General features: G+C 36.2%; 1 protein-coding gene across 3 annotated transcripts in view; it reads right to left on the bottom strand.

The window, feature by feature from the left end:
• LOC123533796 (coiled-coil domain-containing protein 157-like) overlaps positions 1 to 21,581 on the bottom strand; it is a 51,966-nt gene that overhangs the window by 27,155 nt on the left and 3,230 nt on the right. For 2 of the 3 annotated variants that reach the window (XM_045315674.2, XM_053518950.1), the window contains exons 2-8: positions 19,876 to 20,142; positions 17,537 to 17,708; positions 15,179 to 15,326; positions 12,553 to 13,146; positions 9,506 to 9,696; positions 6,925 to 7,101; positions 4,150 to 4,318 (exon numbers count right to left, since the gene is read on the bottom strand). In XM_045315674.2, coding sequence (XP_045171609.2) covers positions 4,150 to 4,318; positions 6,925 to 7,101; positions 9,506 to 9,696; positions 12,553 to 13,146; positions 15,179 to 15,326; positions 17,537 to 17,708; positions 19,876 to 20,120 — 1,696 coding nt within the window. In that variant the 5' untranslated portion in view covers positions 20,121 to 20,142. Of the gene's footprint in view, positions 1 to 4,149; positions 4,319 to 6,924; positions 7,102 to 9,505; positions 9,697 to 12,552; positions 13,147 to 15,178; positions 15,327 to 17,536; positions 17,709 to 19,875; positions 20,143 to 20,480; positions 20,860 to 21,581 lie in introns of those variants that run through there. The other variant, XM_045315673.2, reaches the window with a different exon arrangement.

Consider the following 21,581-nt stretch of genomic DNA (forward strand, 5'->3'; position numbering starts at 1 on the left):
TAGGGGGATATTTGAATAATCTTGGTAGCGGACCACTTGATGATGCTACACATCAAATATCAAAACTCTAGGACCTGCGGTTTTGGATAAAAAGATGTTCAAAGTTTTCCCTATATAAGTCTATGTAAAAAAGAAAAAGTGGAAACTCCACAGGTCGCTCAACACAACAAAATCGAAAATGTTGCAGGCTCGGTTTGACTGAGCCTGTTCATGGACGGTAGTGGAAATGCATGCTACCGTCCACGCCCTCTAGCCCCGGGTTGAGCTGAACTCAACATTTACACACGTTAAAAGTACAAAAAACAATTTAGAGACATCCGCAGATGTGTTCATACGGCGGTGCACATGGAACCTTTAATGCTACACTAGTGTGTAAATCCATGAAAAGCGGCGTATGGTCCCCAGTTAAAATAATGGGTTTGTCCTAAATGAGAAAACAATGAGCAGAACTAAACAAACTGGAATTTAGAAAGGGGATCTGAGGTTATGGAGCCTGCATATCACAGGAACTGTGTGATACTGTAAACCATGTGACCCCCAGAGCGGGGCCATATTTGACCCTAGGGGAATAATTTGAATAATCTTGGTAGAGGACTACTAGATGATGCTACATACCAAATATAAAAGCTTTACGAACTGTGGTTTTGGACAAGAAGATTTTAAAAGTTTTTCCTTTCGGTTGCCATGGCAACTAGAATTCTGTATGGAATTCAATTCTTTGAATAAATAATTTTTAAAGACGACCATCCAAGGTACATCCCTATGAAGTTTAGGATGAGATGTTGTTTAAAGGAAAGTGTGAACGGACGACGGACGGATGATGGACGGACAGTGAGCGATCACAATAATTCACCCTGAGCACATTGAGCTAAAAACATATGAATGATTGATGTGTAAAATCCATCAATTCTATTGAAAGTTGTAATTTTTTTTTTCAAACCAACTCCCATTTACTTATAAATCATTCAGATTCATATTGGTCCAGACAAATGGGTGCAGCCCATTTCTCCACTTCTGTTAGCATTTCTCTTTTTTGTTAGCTAACTGAAAAATGAAATTCATATTGAACTGCTTCCTGTATTTTTTTCTTTTTGTATTCTGCTTATTTTTCAAAGGCCATAACATCATTCTGAAAATTACTTAAGTTTAAATTTTATGTTTAATCTGATCTTGTTTACAGCTTAGTGCCATTTTTCAGTATTTCAGTTATTCAATAGCAGACAGTTAACCTAACTATTGCTCTAGGACAACCTGTACTAACCTGTTATTTACAAGTAACTGCCACCTTCTATCAGGATACTCTATAGATATATCAGGACTGACTGTGTATAAACAAGAACATACCAGATATATCAGGACTGACTGTGTAAAAACAAGAACATACCAGATATATCAGGACTGACTGTGTATAAACAAGAACATACCAGATATATCAGGACTGACTGTGTATAAAAAAGAACATACCAAATATATCAGGACTGTGTATAAACAAGAACATACCAGATATATCAGGACTGACTGTCTATAAAAAAAAAGAACATACCAGATATATCAGGACTGACTGTGTATAAAAAAGAACATACCAGATATATCAGGACTGACTGTGTATAAACAAGAGATATATCAGGACTGACTGACCTATACTTGTCTGTATATTCCCCAGTGTATAAACAAGAACATACCAGATATATCAGGACTGACTGGCCTATACATGTCTGTATATTCCCCAGTGTATAAACAAGAACATACCAGATATATCAGGATTGACTGGTCCATTTATGTCTGTATATTCCCTCGTGTATAAACAAGAACATACCAGATATATCAGGACTGACTGGTCAATTTATGTCTGTATATTCCCCAGTATATAAATAGGAACATACCAGATATATCAGGATTGACTGGTCCATTTATGTCTGTATATTCCCCAGTGTATAAACAAGAACATACCAGATATATCAGGACTCACTGGCCTATACATGTCTGTATATTCCCCAGTGTATAAACAAGAACATACCAGATATATCAGGGCTGACTGGTCCATTTATGTCTGTATATTCCCCAGTGTATAAACAAGAACATACCAGATATATCAGGACTGACTGGTCCATTTATGTCTGGATATTCCCCAGTGTATAAACAAAAACATACCAGATATATCAGGACTCACTGGTCCATTTATGTCTGGATATTCCCCCAGTGTATAAACAAGAAAATACCAGATATATCAGGATTGACTGGTCCATTTATGTCTGGATATTCCCCAGTGTATAAACAAGAAAATACCAGATATATCAGGATTGACTGGTCCATTTATGTCTGGATATTCCACAGTGTATAAACAAGAAAATACCAGATATATCAGGATTGACTTGTCCATTTATGTCTGGATATTCCCCAGTATATAAACAAGAACATACCAGATATATCAGAACTGACTGGCCTATATGTGTCTGTATATTCCCCAGTGTATAAACAAGAACATACCAGATATATCAGGATTGACTGGTCCATTTATGTCTGGATATTCCTCAGTGTATAAACAAGAACATACCAGATATATCAGAACTGACTGGCCTATACATGTCTGTATATTCCCCCCGTGTATAAACAAGAACATACCAGATATATCAGGACTGACTGGTCCATTTATGTCTGGATATTCCCAAGTGTATAAACAAGAAAATACCAGATATATCAGGACTGACTGGTCCATTTATGTCTGGATATTCCACAGTCTATAAGCCAGAACATACCAGATATATAAGGAATGACTGTGTATATACAAGAACATACCAGATATATCAGAATTGACTGTGTATAAACAAGAATATACCAGATATATTAGGACTGACTGTGTATAAACAAGAACATACCAGATATATCAGGACTGACTGGCCTATACATGCCTGTATATTCCCCAGTGTATAAACAAGAACATACCAGATATATCATAACTGACTGGCGTATACATGTCTGTATATTCCCCAGTGTATAAACAAGAACATACCAGATATATCATAACTGACTGGCGTATACATGTCTGTATATTCCCCAGTGTATAAACAAGAACATACCAGATATATCAGGACTGACTGGTCAATTTATGTCTGTATATTCCCCAGTGTATAAACAAGAACATACCAGATATATCAGGATTGACTGGTCCATTTATGTCTGTATATTCCCCAGCGTATAAGCAAGAACATACAAGATATATCAGGACTCACTGGCCTATACGTGTCTGTATATTCCCCAGAGTATAAACAAAAACATACCAGATATATCAGGACTGACTGGTCCATTTATGTCTGGATATTCCCCAGTGTATAAACAAGAACATACCAGATATATCAGGACTGACTGGCCTATACGTGTCTGTATAATCCCCAGTGTATAAACAAGAACATACCAGACATATCAGGACTGACTGGTCCATTTATGTCTGGATATTCCCAAGTGTATAAACAAGAACATACCAGATATATCAGGACTGACTGGTCCATTTATGTCTGGATATTCCCCAGTGTATAAACAAGAACATACCAGATATATCAGAACTGACTGGCCTATATGTGTCTGTATATTCCCCAGTGTATAAACAAGAACATACCAGATATATCAGGACTCACTGGTCCATTTATGTCTGGATATTCCTCAGTGTATAAACAAGAACATACCAGATATATCAGAACTGACTGGCCTATACATGTCTGTATATTCCCCCGTGTATAAAAAAGAACATACCAGATATATCAGGACTGACTGGTCCATTTATGTCTGGATATTCCCCAGTGTATAAACAAGAACATACCAGATATATCAGGACTGACTGGTCCATTTATGTCTGGATATTCCACAGTGTATAAACAAGAACATACCAGATATATCAGGATTGACTGGTCCATTTATGTCTGGATATTCCCCAGTGTATAAACATGAACATACCAGATATATCAGGACTGACTGGTCCATTTATGTCTGTATATTCCCCAGTGTATAAAGAAGAACATACCAGATATACCAGGACTGACTGGCCTTTACATGTCTGTATATTCCTTTGTGTATAAACAAGAACATACCAGATATATCAGGAATGACTGGTCCATTTATGTCTGTATATTCCCCAGTGTATAAAGAAAAACATACCAGATATATCAGGATTGACTGGTCCATTTATGTCTGGATATCCAACAATTAGTCTCTCTCGTTCCTTTGCCTCCTCTAATTTATCATTCAGTGATTCCACTGTTGTTTCTAGTGTTGTTATACTCTGTTCTAAGCTCTCTTTGTCTGCTAACACATGCTCCATATCAGCCTTAAAATCATTAACAGTGAAAATGTAGAAATCAATGTAATATCATAAACTAATACACACATAAACACTGGCTAGAATACCAACAATATTCCAGTTTCTACAGTAGTCATTTAACTGTTCACAATGCTCTGGAATGCTATCATGAAGTAATACCATCATATAACAAGACCTGTCACAGGAGTCAGTGCGCTCAAATATATAGATCCTGGATAGTGAAATTGAACACGTCCGAAGAAGCTGGAATGTTTAATGACTCAAATCTGAATTACGATATTGGACAATAGTATAAGCTTTTGCCAAATATATTTAGTAATAACAGAGATAATTGTAAAGTGTATCAAAACATTAAGTATAAATGGGACATCATTAATGGATAATTTCTGCCAGAGTAACACACTGTTTGTGGTATGTTGCTAATAATGTGGAACAACTATTTTAAGTTGGAATCAAATCTATTTCGTAATAACTAAGATAGAGCAAAAGTGCACCACAACTTGAACCAGAAATTCTAAAGTATGAACGTGGCATAATTAATATCATACTGGAGTAAGAGTTGCAGCCCTTGTGTCATATGATATGGGTGATGAAGTGGAACAACCATGTAAAGACTGAATCAAAGTCCATTTTGTAACAACAGAGTTATGGTGAAAAATCATCAAAATCAAACTGAAATACTCAGTAAACAAGAGTGGCAGACTGTCACAAAATACGCCTGTCATCGAATTTGGCCTAACTCAAGGGCCATAATCCAAGCGCACCGCCCGCCGCCCCTGCCCGCTCGCCATGGGTATTCACATAATACGTCCCGCTCATTCAGAGAAATAATTACCTTGTGTCATAAAATATAGGTGATGATGTGAATGAACTCTGTTAAGTCTGAATCAAATTCATTAAGTAATAACAAAAGATACAGTGAAAGTGTCCCAAAATTAACCTGAAATTCAAAGGGTTTTTTGGGGGGATTGTGTTTTTTTGTTGGGTTTAACGTCACATTGACAATTATTGGTCATATGGCGACTTTTGAAATTCAAAGTAAAAAGGGGCATAATTCATTAATTATTGGTGCAAGAGTTATGACCCTTGTGTCATATGATGTGGGTGATGATGTAAAACAACTATTTTAAATCTGAATCAAATCCATTTGGTAATAACAGAGATAGAGTGAGTGCTTCAAATTCAAAACTTTAACCTATATTCTAAGTAAAAAAGAGGGTTAATTTGTAAAATATAGGTGCCAGAGTTATGGCCTTTGTGTCAGATAATGTGAAACAAATATTTTTTTTAATTTGAACCTGATCTCTGTAATAAGAGAGATATAATGAAAATGCATCAAAATTAACTTGGAATTCTAAGTAAAATGGGGTCATGATTCATAAACAAGAGGGCCATGAAGGCCCTGTATCGCTCACCTCATCTATTGACCTTAAGATCATCAAGATTAACATTCTGACCAAGTTTCATTAAGATATGGTCATAAATGTGGCCTCTACAATGATAACTAGCTTTTCCTTTGATCTGACCTGGTGACCTAGTTTTTGATCCTACATGACCCTGATTCAAATTGGACCTTGAGATCATCAAGATTAACATTCTGACCAAGTTTCATGAAGATACAGTCATAAATGTGGCCTCTACAGTGTTAACAAGCTTTTCCTTTGATTTGACCTGGTGACCTAGTTTTTGATCCCAGATGACCCAATATCGAACTCCTCCAAATTTTATTGAGGGTAACATTCTGACCAAGTTTCATTAACATTGGGCCAAAATTCTGACCTCTAGAGTATTAACAAGCTTTTCCTTCGAATTGACCTGGTGACCTAGTTTTGGACCCCAGATGACCCAATATCGAAATCATCCAAGATTTTATTGAGAGTAACATTCTGACCAAGTTTCATTAGGATTGGGCCAAAATTGAGACCTCTAGAGTGTTAACAGTCAAATTGTTGACGACAGACAACTGACGACGGACTCAGGTGAGATAAAAATTAGTGCCTGAGATGTGGACCTTCTGTCATAATATGATGTGGAACAACTATTTTAAGTCTGAATCAAATCTAGTTTGTAATAACTGAGACAGAGTGCAAGTGTACCAAAATTTTAACCTGAAAACTAAGTGAAAAGTGGTGAGAGTTATGGCCCTTGTGTCATAATGTGGGAGATGATGAGGAATAACTACCTTAAGTTTGAAGCAAATTTAACCAAGTTGTGGACGCAAAAGGACGCCGAAGCTGATGCTGACACTGGGTCAAGTAGGATTGCCTCCATATACTTTTTATAGTTGAGCTAAAAACTGGTCTACCATCCTGTCTGTGTTTCATACGGGAAAACCCTGTTGGGAAGGTTTTGCCAATTTTAATTAATACATGCACACAGTTAATGTGCTGTATCTGTTTGTCTTTTTATTTTTTCCACTTGCAATTAAAACAATTTCTTCCCATTGTGAAGATCCCTTTCCAAGAAAAGTACAGAAAGGATTCTTTTCCAAAGAAAGTCATGGAAACAGTCTTTTATCTATGGAAAAAAAAACCTACATGATAAAGTTTTCTGTCTGCCTTCCCTTATATCGCATTCACTATTCATATATCTCTCTACAAAGAATACATTACCTTGTTTTCTTTCATTTTTCTCTCCAACTGAGTTGTCTCCCTTTTGCACTCATTCAATGACTCTTCTATTTTATCTTTTTCTTCCTCCATTTCAGAGAGCTGATCTTTCAGATCTTTATTTTCTTCATCCAGTACCTCAATTCTGATCAACAGAGCTTCTTGTTTTGACTGCAGACTCTGCAGATAATCAATGATTTTTTAAACATTTGTTTTCTTGACAATACAGTACATTTTCAGCTTGTTACTGAAAATGAATAATACACTGCAATAAATTTCATACAAATAAAACAAGAGCTGTCGGATGACAATGCGCTTGACTATTTGAACTCTTGCCTACAGATGGAAATCATGATGATAAACAAGGGTTCAAAGTTTAAAAGCCATAATTATGTCAAATAGTTTTGACAAAATGTGGACTTGTACGAAAACAGAACCAATTTCCAAGTCCAAAAAGGGCCATAATTCAAGCAAAAATGGATGACAAAGTTATGTACTCTTGCCTACTGATAGAGACTATTATACTGAACAAGTGATAAAAGTTTCAAAGCCATATGTCAAACACTTTACACAAAATATGAACTGGTATGAAAAACTTAACCAAGATTTCTAAGTCAAAAGGGGCCATAATTCAGCCAAAATCCTTGATGGAGTTATATACTCTTGCCTATAACTGGACATGGTCATGGTTAACAAGTGTTGAAAGTTTCAAAGCTTTATCTCAAAATACTTTGTCAAAATGTGGACTGGTACGAAAAACTTAAGCAAGATGTGACGCCGACGCCGTGGTGAGTAGGATAGCTCTATTTATTCTTCGAATAGTCGAGCTAAAAATCATTCCAACCAGAACCATATATACCTAACTGACTTTTAAAACATTATGTTGTTAAATCCCTTTAAGCAGAACTGATTTTAGCAAAATTTTCTGTTTCAGTGTTCCATTTGGCAGTAACTTGGCTAATGAATAGGGATGGCAATGAGTACCAATTTTGGTACTCAAGTACTCGCCGATTTGTTCGATTGAGTACTCTGTTACTCAATTTTGGTACTAGAGTACTCGTCGATTTGTGCGATCGAGCACTCAGTTACTTGTTAAGAGGTTTCCGTAACTGGAATAGGCGAGAATCAGCCATATTTAGCATTTGTTCACTATTAAAGGGAGATAATTCAAAATCACTAATTGTTTCACCTTGGCTCCCATAAGCAATGATGTTTCAAAACTATTTTTCTGAAAAATGAGTAAATTTTAATAGCTCATTTAATATCGTAACTATTCTATATATCAGCGACTAATAAAATGCTAAGCCGAACTTCTGGAGCAAATTGCGAAGTCCGCATAAAATTGGACTGGTTCACTTTTTAAATTATGAAGGATATGTTCTTTATGATGTACCACTAATTTTAACATTTGCACACTGGTGTGGAGTGATTTTCTAATTGCTTATGATATAAGCGGTACTGCATTAAGCAGCATAATTACAATTTAAAGCGATCATGACTTTGCAAACATGTGTTACCTGTCAGGGTCATTATTGACCATTGTGCTTCAATTCACACCTTCATGTTTGTATAATCTGGGTAACTGATCAAAAAGATGACAGGTAGACACTTAGGTGTCGTTTAAACATGTTTCTAGTCTTCTTTTTTCCTTTTTTTTTTTCAAGTACTCGATTACTAAATTTCGTAATTGATACTTGGAACACCGTGCAAGTACATGGTTAACCGGTTAACCGTTGCCATCCCTACTAATGAAATATCCTGAACTTGACGCTTTTTTTTAGAAAATCTTTTCCAATGAGTTAAAATGGTAATACAGACACAGTTCCTAAACAAAAATCTAAAAATTACATAAAAATTTGTTAAATTAAATCTAATTTATATTACATCCAAAAAAAGCCAAATGGTTAAGAAAATAGAAACTTATAAATACTATCGATGCTTAAATGCTCTGACAGGAATTTGAGTGAGTGTACAATTGCACTCCTAAAGGTTTAAAACAGATTACAACATGCCCCGAATTCGATTGACCACTCTACATGTCAAAACAGTGATTTTTAGTGGAATTATTTCATTGTTGTCAATTTCATAAGCATGGTAGATTATTTTTAGTTTTCTAAAAAGAGCTCTTGTAAAGGTATGTGCAAGTAAGTGAACATTTACTTTCTGTAACGAAACCAATTGGTAAATAAAATTAAACAGTAACAGTATGTAAGAGATAGTAATATTCAGATTTACAAACAGAACTTGACCAATAAGTTTGCAAGAATAAATACAAAAAAATTGACTTTGAATTTAGGTTAGAAGATTGCAATTTGTAATTTGATATTTTACCTTTAAAAGTCACATCTACAAAATAAAGGTCAAATAACAATTTTTCCAGCAGGAAGACCTCACATGCCTCAATTTTTTCAGAAATGAGAGAGCACATGGGTCAAAACATCAACCTTCTTTATGCCAGCTGGATGGCTTCCTCACATGAAGTATTCTACACATCTTGAATAAGGAGGCCCATTGTTATTAGAAAACTTGTGCACAGTTATAACAATAAGTTTGAGATATGGATTTTAATTGAACATCTACAAACCTGTGTATGTTTTGCAACACTTTTATTTTTTGCCTGTTCTCTCTGCAGATCCTTAGCTGACACGTCCATCTTAACAGCAACATCATCAAGCTTCCCCTGTAAGTTTGACATCTCTTTCTGTAGACGAGATACCTCGGACGTGTTTATCTTGTTTCCTGATAACTCTTCTTCAAGCTTTGCCTTTGTACACTCTGAAAAGAATTAGTTATAGAATAAAAATTTGGAGTTTAAAGGCGTACGCTAGAATTCCTGTATATGAGATCATCAGATGGGCAAATTTTTTCCCAATAATAGAATTTCTTCAAACTTTGGATACTGAAGGACACTCATCCAAGAAACAAAAGTATGCAATAAAAGTCATACATGTAGGTCATTAGTCGTGAAAAAGAATTATCTGCCCTTGAAAACGGCATTTCCCCAAAAAAATTATCTACTGAACAAATTTTAGGGCAACTTGGTCCTGCAATAAACCAATTGTCTTGTTACAGTTAGTGTCCAAAGAAAATATACTAACCTTGAATAAATTATTCTATAAACAAGAGCTGTACGTAAGACAGCGCGCTCCACTATTCGGCGATTTGACAGTAAAATGAATATATGTCTCAATAAGAGACCTCTACTTTTAAAAGGAAGATACACTAAACGGCATATTTCTGTCAAGAATACAAATTAGAGTTATTGGGATTGCTACCACACATGCAAATGATGATGGTAAAGATATATTTTGAGTTTCAAGTCATTATCTTATATAGTATCAAAGTTATGTCCAGAAAACGAAGCTTGTCAAAAGATTTAAGTAGGAAAGGGGCATAATTTGGTCAAAAATACAAATCAGAGTTATAGGGATTGTTACCACACATGCAGATGATGATGATAAAAATACATTTTAAGTTTCAAGTCTTTATCTTATATTGTACTAAAGTTATATCCAGTAAGCAAAGATTGCCAAAAAACATTAAGTATGAAAGGGGCATAATTCTGTCAAAAATACAATAAAAGTTATGGGAAAATAACCACACATGCAGATGATTATAAAGAAATAATTTTAATTTCAAGTCATTATCTTTTAAAGTACCAAAGATAGGTCTATAAAAAAAGCTTTCAAAAAAAATTAACATGAAAATAATTCCAAGTATAACAAGTTTGTGACCTTGAACTTGGGTATAATGGGCCCAGCCCCTGCACATACTTTGTTTATATGCTGGACAATGTTTGTGTGAACTTACAGTAAGATATAAGCAATAGTAACAAATATATGACAGAAAAGCAAAGGTTGCCGAAAAACTTTAACCTTAAAAATAACCCAAGTATAACACCTTGGTGACCTTGACCTTGGGTATAATGGGCCCAACTTCTGCACATATTTTGTTTGTATGCTGGACAATGTTTATGTGAAGTAACAGTAAGATATAAGCAATAGTAACAAGGCAGTCTGAAAGACAGCTAAATCCCCCGCCACTGCTACGGATAGTGAAAGAATAAACCCTTGACCTTTAGCTGTGACCTTGACCTTGAACTGACATGGCTGACTAATGAATTCTGCACAATGTCTTGATGAGGTGATCATTTGACCCAAGTTTCATGAAAATCCTTCAAGGGGTTTAGGAGATACAGAGCTCAAACCTTTGACCTTGAGTTGTGACCTTGACCTTGAGTTGACATGGCTGACTAATGAGTTTTTGATGAGGTGATCATTTGACCCAAGTTTGATGAAAATTATTCAAGGGGTTTAGGAGATACAGAGTGGACATAAAATGGAAGGCTCAAACCTTTGACCCTAAGTTGTGACCTTGACCTTGAGCCGGCATGGCTGACTAATAAGTTCTGCACATTGTTTTGATGAGGTGAGCATTTGACCCAAGTTTTATAAAATTCCTTCAAGAGGTTTAGGAGATAAAGCGGACACGAAATGGAAGGCTAAAACCTTTGACCTTGAGTTGTGACCTTGACCTTGAGCCAGCATGGCTGACTCATGAGTTCTGCACATCGCCTTGATGAGGTCATCATTTGACTCAAGTTTCATATGAATCCTTCAAGGGAATTAGGAGATACAGAGCAGACACAAAATGGAAGGCTCAAACCTTTGACCTTCAATTGTGACCTTGACCTTGAGCTGGCATAGCTGACTCGTAAGTTTTGCACATCGCCCTGACGAGATGATCATTTGACCAAAGTTTGATGAAAATCCTTCGAGGGGTTTAGGAGATATACAGCGGACACAAAATAGAAGGCTCAAACCTTTCACCCCAAGTTGTGATCTTGACCTTGAGCCAGCATGGCTGACTCATGGGTTCTGCACATCGTCTTGATAAGGTGATCATTTGACCCAAGTTTTATAAAATTCCTTCAAGGGGTTTAGGAGATATAGAGCCGATAAAAAATGGAAGGCTCAAACCTTTGACCTTGAGCTGTGACCTTGACCTTGAGCCGACAAGGCTGACTCATGAGTTCTGCACATTGTCTTGATGAGGTGATCATTTGACCCAAGTTTCATGAAAATCCTTCAAGGAGTTTAGGAAATATGGAGCAGACACGAAAGTGTTACAGACAGACAAAAGGACAGAAGACCATTCCTATAACCCCCCACCACTTGTGGCAATATGACAGAAAAACAAAGGTTGCCAAAAAACTTTAACCTTTCAAATAACCTAAGTATAACAGCTTGGTGACCTTGACCTTATGTATAATGGGCCCAGCCCCTGCACAAACTTTGTAAGCTGGACAATGTTTATTTGAAGTTACAGTAAGACATATGCAATAGTAACGAAGATATGACAGAAAAACAAAGATTGCCGAAAAACTTTAACCAAGAAAGGTCACGCCGACACCAACGCCGACGCCAACGTAAACGCCAGGGCAAGTAGAATAGCCCCCTATTCTCTGAATAGTGGAGCTAAAAAGCAGTAAGTATTAAATTGTTTCCTTGTTTCTAACAGAAACGTAACAATACTATTTAAACCATAAGATTATTTAGTAATAAGATGTTGTATAAAATAAAAACAGTAATTTCTAAATATGTAACTCAATATTTTCATTCTTTAACATACCCATTTCTTTCAACAGTAATTGTTTCTCTTCCAGTTCACTTTTTCGCTTTTCCAGCAATGATTCAAGTTCATGTTTATTCTTTTCCAATAAATCTTTTTGCTGTTGCTCTAACTCTAGTGTTTGTCTATGCTGGGATTGTAGCTCCTTTATCTTCAATTCATACTCTTTATGCAAGGCAGTTCGATCATCTTTTTCTCGTTTTAAATCGCGATCGAAATTTTGAACACGTTTTTCCAACTTCTCACTCTTTTCTCTACATTCTGTTAATTCATCTTTAAGTGGTTTTATTGTTGCTGTTAGTTTACTGATCCTCTGAAGGTCTTTGTGTTGTTCTGCTGCCCAGCGCGTAACATCATTACCTGATAACCAATCCAAGTGCGACACCTGCGGACGGAATTTTTGTAAACAGGACGGAATCTGCTGCTGTTGACATATCGCAACGACAATTTCTCCGCACTGGCGGAAACTTTTCTGCACCACTGAACATGAGTCACAGGGAGTGAAAGCTGTTTCACTGGTCTGACATGATTTATTATATTCATCTTTTGAAATCAGACCGAATTCCTTCAGTTGTGCAGGGTTAAGGCTCAGGCCTGGAAAACAATATAATTTTTTCTTTATCATACATGTAGATCTTTTTGTTTAAAGTTGGTGTTATGTAAGATATATGTCTTATGTAAAGATACTGTGAAATCATTAATATTCTTGGCAGACTAGTTTTAGTGGACTTCACGGTTGCCTCAATCAATGAAACTAAATCCCACTGAACAAGAAAATTTCCAATTCTTTTATTTTGATATTAAGTGGAAAAGCCATGATTTCATATCCCAGTGAAAGAGCTCTTCTGGGCAAAACCAAGAAATCTTATATCTACAAAATTAAATGATTTCACAGTAGTTGAATATTTTTCAATCTGAAAAGGAGACAGAAAATAACTCATTGACATACACCCAGAACCACTCCATTCTTTTACTCTCCCTTCGACAAAAGTGCAGTGAAATGAAATAATGTAAATCTTCCATATTTGACAGCAAATTATATTTAGAACCTGGGGATTTAAATGAACTATTTCAATCATGTTCTCCTTTATTTATGTATTTTATACTTTTAAATTTTCTTTTTCATTTTAAAACTATTATACAAGAACTATGAACTAAGTATCTCTGCTTTATGACTAGAAAATGCCCCCCTTAATGCTTTCAGTAACTGCACAAGGAGCAGAAATTATTTGGTCACTGTGCACAAACTGACCTCAAATCAATAATCATGGGTCATTTACCAGTCATAAGTGACCTCCGTATCAAATGTGATCTTAGACTAAAGCATTCTCTAGTTATCTGGCAAAAAAAGTTCTACTGTTCTGGGTCAATGTGACCATAACCTTTGAAATACTGACCTCAAAATCACTAGGGGTCATCTGATGGTCATAATCAACTTCCCTATTAAGTTTCGTGATCCTAGGCAAAAGCGTTCTCATGTTATCGTCCAGAAATGGTTAACAATGTGACCTTGACCTTTGACAAACTGACCTAAAAATCAATAGGGGTCATGATCAACTTCCCTATTAAGTTTCGTGATCCTAGGCCCAAGCATTCTCAAGTTATCTTCAGGAAACCATTAAACTGTTCCGGGTCACTGTGACCTTGACCTTTGACCTACTGATCTCAAAATCAATAGGGGTCATCTGCTGGTCATGACTAATCTCCCTAACAACCTTCATGATTCTAGGCCCAAGTGTTTTTTGAGTTGTTATTATCAAGAAACCATAGACCTGTTTTGGGTCAAGTGAACTTGCCCTTTGACCTACTGACCTAAAAAAACAACAGGGGTCATCTGCTAGTCATGATCAACCTCCCTATTAAGTTTCGTGATCCTAGGCCCGGGTCACTGTGTCTTTCACCTTTGACCTACAGAACTCAGTCAATAGGAGTTATCTGCTGGTCATGATCAACATTCATATTAAGTTTTGTGATCCTAGGCCTAAGCGTTCTCAAGTTATCATTCAGACACCATTTAACTGTTCCTGGTCAATGTGACCTTGACCTTTGACTTACTGATCTCAAAATCAATAGATGCCATCTGCTGGTTATGACCAACCTCCTTATCAACTTTCATGATCCTAGGTCCAAGCGCTCTCGAGTTATAATCCGGAAACTGATTGGTTTGCATACCGACCTACATACTGACCGATCAACATCTGCAAAACAATATACCCCTCCTTCTATGAAGGGAGGCATAATAAAAGATACAGTCTTTTTGTTGGTTTTAGTTTTGGATTTAGCACCAATTTCAACAAAATTTCAGTCATACAAAGGTGGATAGTTAACCTAGTCAGTGTTCCTGGTTTCTGTACCAGTACTAATATGTTCTCTACAAGTAATTGCAAATTTCTCCACATGAATCAGAGCTTGGGGATAAAATGACATCAGATGCAAAGTCTTTTTATTAGTCCAACCTTTAAAACTGTTACAAAACTAGACCAACAATTAACTGCATCAAGACGGCAAGGATTAATTTGAAATAAGCAGATTACTAAAATTTCATATTCATATGCTTAAACTTCTTTGGACTACTACTGATGGGAAAACAAACATGCATTTCAAATGAACTTTCCAAAATACCTACCTGCCACCATTTCTGCTCTGTTTGGAGGTATCAGACCACCAAATCCAGCTGTCTTAGGTCTCTGACTACTATATGACTGTTTAAGTTCTAAATCAAGTCTCTTCACGTCTCCCTCCAGCTCCAATACTTTACGGGACATTGCATTTTTCTAAGGAAATAAAAGAGAAAACAGACTACATAAAATATGCAAATATATTAATAATTTTAGTAACCATGTTAAAGTGTATCTTAGTTTGGAGCAGCCACAAACTAAGGAGTCCAAGTGCATATCAAAAACTTGCACTTTGACCTCTTACACTCTCACTTATCAATTTGATTTCTACATTAACAAGAGGGCCATGATGGCCCTATATCGCTCACCTGTTATCATTGCACTTGAGGACAAGAAGGTCCTCAGAAAAAATATCTAAGTCCAAAGGACAGGAACAACAAAGGGAAGAAATTTAACCAAAGAAAAAAACATTCTTACAAGGTACAGATATGTCAAAATACACCTAAAAATTGGAGGTACCATCCATGTTGTACCACAGAAAAGTGGTCTCGGGTTTTCCCTACGGTCAATAATAAAAAAGTTACTAAAATATATAGTAACGTAAAAGGGAAGTAATTAAAAAAAAAATTATTGTAAGTGAACAAAAGAAGGATCTGCCAAATAAATCTGTTGACATAAATGAAATTTCAGATCAGTATCTTCATTAGTTACGGAGATATACCCATTTTAATTTGAAATAAAGGGAGGTAATTTGACATAAAATAATTCCATAGTTATCTACCCTGATTGGCTCAGTCCAACTAATGACAAAAATGAAATTTCAAATAAGTCCTATAAGTACTTACTGATATAAATCCATTTTGATTACAATCAGGGGAGGTAATCAGATATAAAATAACTCTGGAACCTACGATTGGATCTGATTTGTCATGAAATCCAAGATTTATTGTTGTTGAAGATATTTTGGAAGTTTGTATCAAATAAAACCATAAATGAAGTATCTATATGGCTGCAAAAGCCAAAATAGCCAATTTTGGACCTTTAAGGGGCCATAACTCTGGAACCCATGATGGAATCTGACCAGTTCAAGAAAGGAACCAAGATCTTGTGGTAATACAAGTTGTGTGCAAGTTTGGTTAAAATCAAATCCTAAATGAAGCTGCTATTGTGCAGATAAGGTCAAAATAGCTAATTTTGGCCCTTTCAGGGGCCATCACTCTGGAACCCATTAAGGGATCTGGCCGGTTTAAAAAAGGAACCGAGATCTTATGGTGACACAAGTTTTGTGCAAGTTTGATTAAATTCAAATCATAAATGAAGCTGCTATTGTGCAGACAAGGTCAAAATAGCTAATTCTGGCCCTTTCAGGGGCCATAACTCTGGAACCCATAAAGGAATCTGGCCAGTTCAAGAAGGAACCAAGATCTTATGGTGATACAAGTTGTGTGCCAGTTTGGTAAAAATCAAGTTATAAATAAAGCTGCTATTGTGCAGACAAGGTCAAAACAGCTAATTTTGGCCCTTTCAGGGGCCATAACTCTGGAACCCATAACGGGATCTGGCTAGTTTAAGAAAGGGACCGAGATCTTATGGTGATACAAGTTGTGTGCAAGTTTGGTTAAAATAAAATCATAAATGAAAACCACTATCGCGCAGACAAGAAATTGTTGACGCACGGATGGACGCACGGACTGACGACAGAAGAAGGGTGATCACAAAAGTTCACCTTGTCACTACGTGACAGGTGAGCTAAAAACAAAAGAGCAGTTCAAAACGACTGTAACATTTCATTACAGTTCAAAGTTGGGCTAAGATACTACAAGGAAATGACCAAGAGATAGCTAATCTTAAGCAAAATATATAGTCACAAGCTAAGTACAAGTTGAAATGATCAGCAAACAAGTAGCTGCGTTCAATAAATGCTTGATGCCCCCGGTGGCATCCTTGTCGCTACAAAGCAACCTAAGTCCAAAACGAGGTCAAGTTCAAGGTCAAGGTCAAACTGAGGTCAGGTGATGTCTGAAGATGAGGAATGGTCACAGGTTACATCTGCATTAGTATCAAGTCATTCTAGTTAGGGGTATTGATGCTAGACGAAACGGTCCCATTTGGTTAACCTCGTACGGACGGATGAACGGACAGGACAATCACTATATGCCTCCCGCATCAGTAGATGCCGGGGGGCATAAAAAGCCTTTTTCCCCCTAGTATTTTTTCTAACTCTATATTACATTAAGGCTGTGGACCAATAATGAAAATTGGCAATGTTCATTCAGTTACATACATGTATTCTCTGTTTGCCATTTCCCTATGATTTAACGATGGATAACATAATGCATTTAAAATGAAGTACATGATTTACTCACCTCTTGAACTGTATGTTTAACAACTTGGTGAAGCTGTGACAGTCTTGACCAGTATTTCTTTGATATAACTCCTACAGATGTCCCAGAGATGTGACCCCATTCCGTGTCCACCTTTGCACTTTTCAGAATACCTTCTGTAAAACTGGACATGGTATGAAGCAACAGAACAAGTCTGAAAGAAAATCAGGACAGTTTTATTCAAGAAGAGGGTTATTAGAGTAGTGGACCCATAATGAAACTCTGAAATTTCCATGTGATTATGTAGTCTGGCTAAGCAATTTGGCATTCTTAGACCTATATGTGCTTAAAACAAACATGGCTTTCTGTAAAAACCGGTGCATCCCAAAGGATAAGTAATTTGCCAATTTTCATAACAGATCAACTAGCTTAAAAGTTTGATCTATAATATTTACAAAATTACAGCAAACAAATTTCAGCAGCATTGAAAATTAAGTGAAATTCCAAGTCAGATAGAAGCAAAACAAGAGCTGTCGGATGACAGCGCGCTCGACTATTCGAAGCATTGATTGAAGACTGGGGTCAAAATATTACCACAGATATTCAGACAAAAGAAAAAACATGATTAGATGAACAATGTTCCTGTATTTGTGGATTTCGATAAGTCTTGCACTAAATGGCAATGTGTGAACCAATTTCAAAGTCCAAAAAGGGCCATAATTCAGCCAAAATAGTTGTCAGAGTTATGTACTCTTGCCTACAGATTGAAATCATGATGATAAACAAGTGTTCAAAGTTTAAAAGCAATATGTCAAATGTGGACTTGTATGAAAACAGAACAAATTATTTCCAAGTCCAAAAAGGGCCATAATTCAGCCAAAATAGATGACAGAGTTATGTACTCTTTCCTACTGATAGAGACTATTATACTGAACAAGTGATAAAAATTTCAAAGCCATATGTCAAACATTTTACACAAAATATTAACTGGTACGAAAAACTTAACCCAGATTTCTAAGTCAAAAGGGGCCATAATTCAGCCAAAATCCTTGATGGAGTTATGTACTCTTGCCTGTAACTGGACATGGTGATGGTAAACAGGTGTTGAAAGTTTCAAAGCTTTACCTCAAAAGCCTTTGTCAAAATATGAACTGGTACGAAAAACTTAACCAAGATTTCTAAGTCAAAAAGGGCCATAATTCAGCCAAAATCCTTGATGGAGTTATGTTCTCTTGCCTATAACTGGGCATGGTGATGTTAAACAAGTGTTGAAAGTTCCAAACCTTTATCTAAAAAGACTTGTCAAAATATGAACTGGTACGAAAAACCTAATCAAGATTTCTAAGTCAAAAGGGGCCATAATTCAGCCAAAATCCTTGATGGAGTTATGTACTCTTGCCTATAACTAGACATGGTGATGGTAAACAAGTGTTGAAAGTTTCAAAGCTTTATCTCAAAAGACTTTGTCAAAATATGAACTGGTACGAAAAACTTAACCACGATTTCTAAGTCAAAAGGGGCCATAATTCAGCCAAAATCCTTGATGAAGTTATGTGCTCTTGCCTTTAACTGGTCATGGTGATGGTAAACAAGTGTTAAAAGTTTCAAAGCTTTATCTCAAAAGACTTTGCCAAAATCTGGACTGGTACGAAAAACTTAACCAAGGTGTGACGCCGGCACCGTGGTGAGTAGGATAGCTCTACTTATTCTTCGAATAGTCGAGCTAAAAATGAAATCTTAATCATTGAGAAACCATACAATAATGTTCCCTCCGTACTGGAGTTTGAATGATGAGGATTTCATTTCATAGCCTCTATCCAACACATCCAAGAACTATTGGAAGACATTCTATGTGATCTAAATTGAACAATTTTTTTTAAATTTTTTTTCATTGCAATACCAAGGCTTTTTTTTCTTTGCATGTTAATATGTGACTGAATCAATTTTGACAAGTCTGAAAAAGCATTATACAGGGACTGACCCAGAAATACTGTCACTACTGCCATTTTAATAACAGTCTTAAAAACAGCACACACATGTATGTTGAGTTTATTTACCCTATCAACCAGACCTAACATATGAATTCAGTGAAAACAGTCAGCATGGTTCGAAATACTTATTGAATACTGTAAAAGCAGAAATTTTTGCGAGGGTTTAATTTTCACTATATTCGCGAGGGCCTACATCTCGCAAAAATTAATCCTCGCATAAATATACACCATTAGTATAATTCAAATGCAAATTACCATTTTTACAATTTTGCGAATATTAAACCTCACAACTTACTCAAAATTTCAAATTTGCGAAATTTTGACCCAGCGAAAATGTGCTTTTACAGTAGAATGAAGATAATTTATGATTCAAGTATGTAACAATCACACCTGTCAATGACAAGTTCATACAGAGCGATATGTGCCACTTGTCTCTCCTCTTCATCATCAGAGTAACTGTACAAATCCAGTAAATCCTCAATGTCTAGGTCTGATGCCGACTTGTCTGGAAATTTCCAGCTTGTACTCTGCACAGGACCAGTCCTTGACACGATATCCATTACACAAGACTGAACGTCTCGGACATCTGTCTGCAGACTCTCCATCACTGCCGCCGCCCCCAGAAGGTATGCCATCACTTCTTCTTTTACAGGATTACTGAGAAAAATAAAGAAAGCAACTGTGGATTACTATACACAAATCCATTTAAGCACAAAAATATTGGCACTTTTAGAGTGAGTGGAGACCAAGGGTATCTCTTATGTCAATGTGACATGTATTAATCAGCATGGCCAATTTATTAGCATTGCGATAACAGATTTCATGGGAATCAGAATGTAGTAAATATAGGATCATTGAAGACAAAAGCTGTCAGAGGACATATCAAGCTCTAGGGAAAAAGGCTTTTGTAATATATGATGCAAGGAACTGTATTATTGAGTAATTGTGTTGAAATCCAATGAACTGTAACAGAGATAAAGTGAAATTTCATTTACTGTATAGCAGGTTAATTCTGCAGGTAAAAAAATCTGCGGTTTGGTCCTAAAATGGGAATTATTTAATTTCTGCGACCTTAGAGAAAAGCAGGAATTAATTTTTGCGGTTAGCATAAACCGGAAGTAAGTTATGCACATGGGAAATAGCCACCGCATTTACTACGTCATAATTAACAACTCAAATGCATATCGTTTTCATCAGTTATTTCAGTGGCATTATCTATTCATATAACGTCTGTTAAACTTTTCATAAACCTAGCGTGTTTTGTGATATACACTTGTAAGGATTTCATGCCCGAAACAGTAACCATTCATTCGTGGACAATAGATTGATACAATAACAAAAACAATCAACCGCAGTCAATAGTGTGGTAATAACTTGACTGCAGACAAAAAACTTGTGAGATAAAGATAAAAGGTCATTATATTAAGCGAAATATCAAAGTTTATTTTTGCGTCAAAAAATTCTGCTGATAGTTTAAATGTGCGGAATTTATTTCTGCGTGACAGCCTCGCCCAACAGAATAAGCAGAAATAAAAACCCGCAGAATTAACCCGCTATACGGTAAATATTTTCCTGAAATTTAACAAAATCTGGATGTAGATACAAACACATGGGCAAGAAGAGTCCAACTAAACATGCAAATGGACTGAAAATAAGAAGGAATAAGCTGAGAATTAATTATACTTCTTGAATTAGACATGATTTTGACCAGTAACAAGAACTGTCAGTAAGACATCACGCTCGACTTTTCTCAGAGCTTGACTCTGAATCAGAGCTTTGCCAGTAAAAGGGGCTTAACTCAATCAAATATACAATCAGAGTTCTGGGGATTGTTTCTTCTGGTGTAGACTTTGATAGACTAAGTCAAGCTCACCTCAAGCGGGCTCGACCAAAATGTTGTTTCCTGACCAGTGAAATATCTGTAACTGTCTCTTCAACAGCAACAACATGTCCATACAATAAGTTGGTCGCTAAAAAAATTGTAACAGGTAAATGTAATGAATGGGAAGTAAAATCAATGGTCGCTGTTCGCGTTTTACGGGACGTCGCTTGTCTCGGGTACATTATTGTTGAAATCGCAAGGGAGGAATTTAAAG

The sequence above is a fragment of the Mercenaria mercenaria genome, chromosome 12 (genome assembly GCF_021730395.1).
Source record: "Mercenaria mercenaria strain notata chromosome 12, MADL_Memer_1, whole genome shotgun sequence".
NCBI lineage: Eukaryota > Metazoa > Mollusca > Bivalvia > Venerida > Veneridae > Mercenaria > Mercenaria mercenaria.